Here is a 2,701-nt window from a genome sequence, read left to right on the forward strand (position 1 = left end):
TATATATATATATATATATATATATATATATATATATATATATATATATAAATGTTTACCAGGTGCCAACGAAGAGTTTAAGTGGTTTATCCCAATGTGGTGTGAGTGTATCTTCATCATCAGTTTCATGTATAATATCTTCTTCTATATTTCCTGAATGTAGTAAAGTTTTTCTTGAGTCTATATATTGTGTATCTGTTTTCTTAGCTGCTGCTGCTGCTGAGTATAAACTATCTCTTCTGCTGCTGCTGCTGCTGCTGCTGCTGCTGCTGCTCCGTATTATATATGGGGCAGGCAGCTCCACGCTGCAGCAATCTCTAAATATAGAATAAGGAGAACCACAAACCACAAACCCGCAGCCCTCAGCAGAAAGACAATCAAACCCTAAACCTACACAAGGAGTAACAACACGGCATTCCCACCGCAGCGCTATTTCTTCTTCGTTTCCTTCTTGTCTCCTCTCTGTTTCTTCTGTCTCCTGCTGCTGCTGCTGCTGCTGCTGCTGCTGCTGCTGCTGTTCGGCTTTATAGTCTATATTCGGGGTTGGGGGGCCCCCAGAGGCCCCCGTTCTACTTACTACACTAAACAGAGGAAGCACTGATAGGGGCCCCGTCTCATCGTGAAGGGGGTGGCAGCATTTTCTGCGCTGCTGCTGCAGCTGTATCTGCTGCTGCTGCTGCTGCTGCTGCTGCTGCTGCTGTTGCTGCTGAGAGGAGAACCCCTCTGAAGGTGAGACAGAGTATGTCTCTATTTCGGTGTCGCTGTGCTCCTGCATCTCCTCCTCTTCATCTTTCTCTCCTAGCAGCAACTCCTGCTGCTGCTGCTGCTGCTGCTGCTGCTGCTGCTGCTGCTGCATGCGGTGCTGAAGGTCAGCCCCGGAGACGCAGCGACCATCCCCCTCATACTCTTCTTCTTCTTTTTCTTCTTCCTCGTACTTTGTCTCTTCTTCTTCTTTTTTTTCTTCTTTTTCTTTTTCTTTTTTTTCTTTTTTTTCTTTTTTTTCTTTTTCTTGTTTCAGCTGCCGAATGTCTGTGGGGGCCGCTCCAGCTCGTGTTGCTGCAGCCTGCAGCAAGCAGGGGCTTGTGGCATCCTCTGCTTCACCATAAGTAGACTCAAACCACCATGTGCTGCTGCTGCTGCTGCTCCTGCTGCTGCTGCTGCTGCTGCTGCTGCTGTTGCTGCTGAGAGGGGAGCGCTGCGCAGCAGCAACCTTCTGCTGCGACTCAACGCCAGGAGGGGGGGGAGACAAAGGGCAGCCGCTTTCTGCTGCAGTTTTCTTCTTTGGGTGTGGGGTGTATGCTGACATGGTGGCAGCAGCTGCAGCAGCAGCAACAGCAGGAGCAGCAGCAGCAGCAGCAGCAGCAGCAGATCCGTCCGCTGCCGCTGCTCTGCCGCTGTGCATGTGCGCAGCAGCAGCAGCAGCAGCAGCAGCCGCAACAGCAGCAGCAGCAGCAGCCACGCCACCCCAGGCTGCCTCTTAACCCCCTCTCTCTTGATGAAGAAGCAACCCAGCAGCAGGCGGTCACAGCGCGGTGAGTTGAGGTGTATGTACACCGTACCAGTGGCTGTGCCGCAGGAGTTGCTTTCTTCTGGGGCTGGGAGAGTAAGGCCTAAACCCTAAACCCTAAACCCTAAACCCTAAACAGCAAGAAGAAGAAAGAAGCTTTCATCGTACAGTGGAGGGAGTTAGAGTCTGAGGCTATACAAGCCGAGGAAAGAAGCAGCAGCAGGCGCAGCACAAATCTATGACTTTGCATTGAGTTGATGCTGCCAAATAAACTGCTGCTTTTGCTATTGGTGCTGCTTCTACGTTGCTGCTGCTGCTGCTGCTGCTGCTGCTGTAGCTGCTGCAGCTGCTGCAGCTGGTCCTCCTGTGCCTCGAGCCGTGTACGGCGGATGAGGGGGGCCTTCTATAGGGTTCTAGGGTTTAACAAGCCAATAAATATCTTTTTTAAAACTTAATAAAACAGAAAAAATAAATAAAAAACACGAGAAAACATAATAAACCCTCAGGCGGGGAACACCGGCTTCGCCTGTCTGTGGCAGCCTCAGCGACCAGTGTATAACCATCGAGGTAGAGAAGAGGCAAAATGTTTCTATAAAACCCCCCAAATGAAATTAATAATTAAATATAATTAAAAAATGAATTTGTTTAGCTTTTTTTATCAACTCATTTAGAAGGAAGAACCCCTGCTGCTGCGGCTAGCCCTGCCACACGCAGCATCTCTCTGGTTTTCAGGTGTATGTACAGCTGCTCGTTTTGTTTTCTTCTTCTTTCGGCAGTCTTCTTGGCTCATAAAGAGCCCTCTTCTCCCCTCACTTCATTTAAACTCTCAATACGATAACCCAGGCACCCTAAGCAGCTGCTACAAGCCGCACACCATACACACCGAGACAGCTTGAGACAGATAAGCCCTAAACCCTAAACCCTAAACCCTAAACCCTAAACCCTCAAACAGAAACCCTCATACAGGCCCTCTTCCCGGCGTCATAAGAGAGCTCGTGGCCCTCCCAGCCCATACGCAGAGAGGAGAGTAATCAACACCCCGAAGAAGAAAGGGTTTAGGGTTTAGGGTTTAGGGTAATCCAACCAAAAGCAGGGCTCTACGGCTCTAGTGACACACGGACCTGTACCTATATATATATATATATATATATATATATATATATATATATATATATATATATATATATATATATA

General features: G+C 48.4%; 1 protein-coding gene across 1 annotated transcript; it reads right to left on the minus strand.

Moving 5' to 3' along the window:
* Positions 1 to 230: 230 nt before the first annotated feature.
* EMH_0048580 (uncharacterized protein) lies at positions 231 to 1,306 on the minus strand (the record flags this gene model as incomplete). The annotated part of the gene is made up of 2 exons (XM_013499989.1): positions 231 to 315; positions 423 to 1,306. 2 exons carry the CDS (start codon positions 1,304 to 1,306, stop codon positions 231 to 233), a joined length of 969 nt encoding a protein of 322 aa, XP_013355443.1.
* Positions 1,307 to 2,701: the final 1,395 nt, after the last annotated feature.

The sequence above is a fragment of the Eimeria mitis genome, genomic scaffold, assembly GCF_000499745.2.
Source record: "Eimeria mitis Houghton genomic scaffold, Emh_scaff49, whole genome shotgun sequence".
Lineage (NCBI taxonomy): Eukaryota > Apicomplexa > Conoidasida > Eucoccidiorida > Eimeriidae > Eimeria > Eimeria mitis.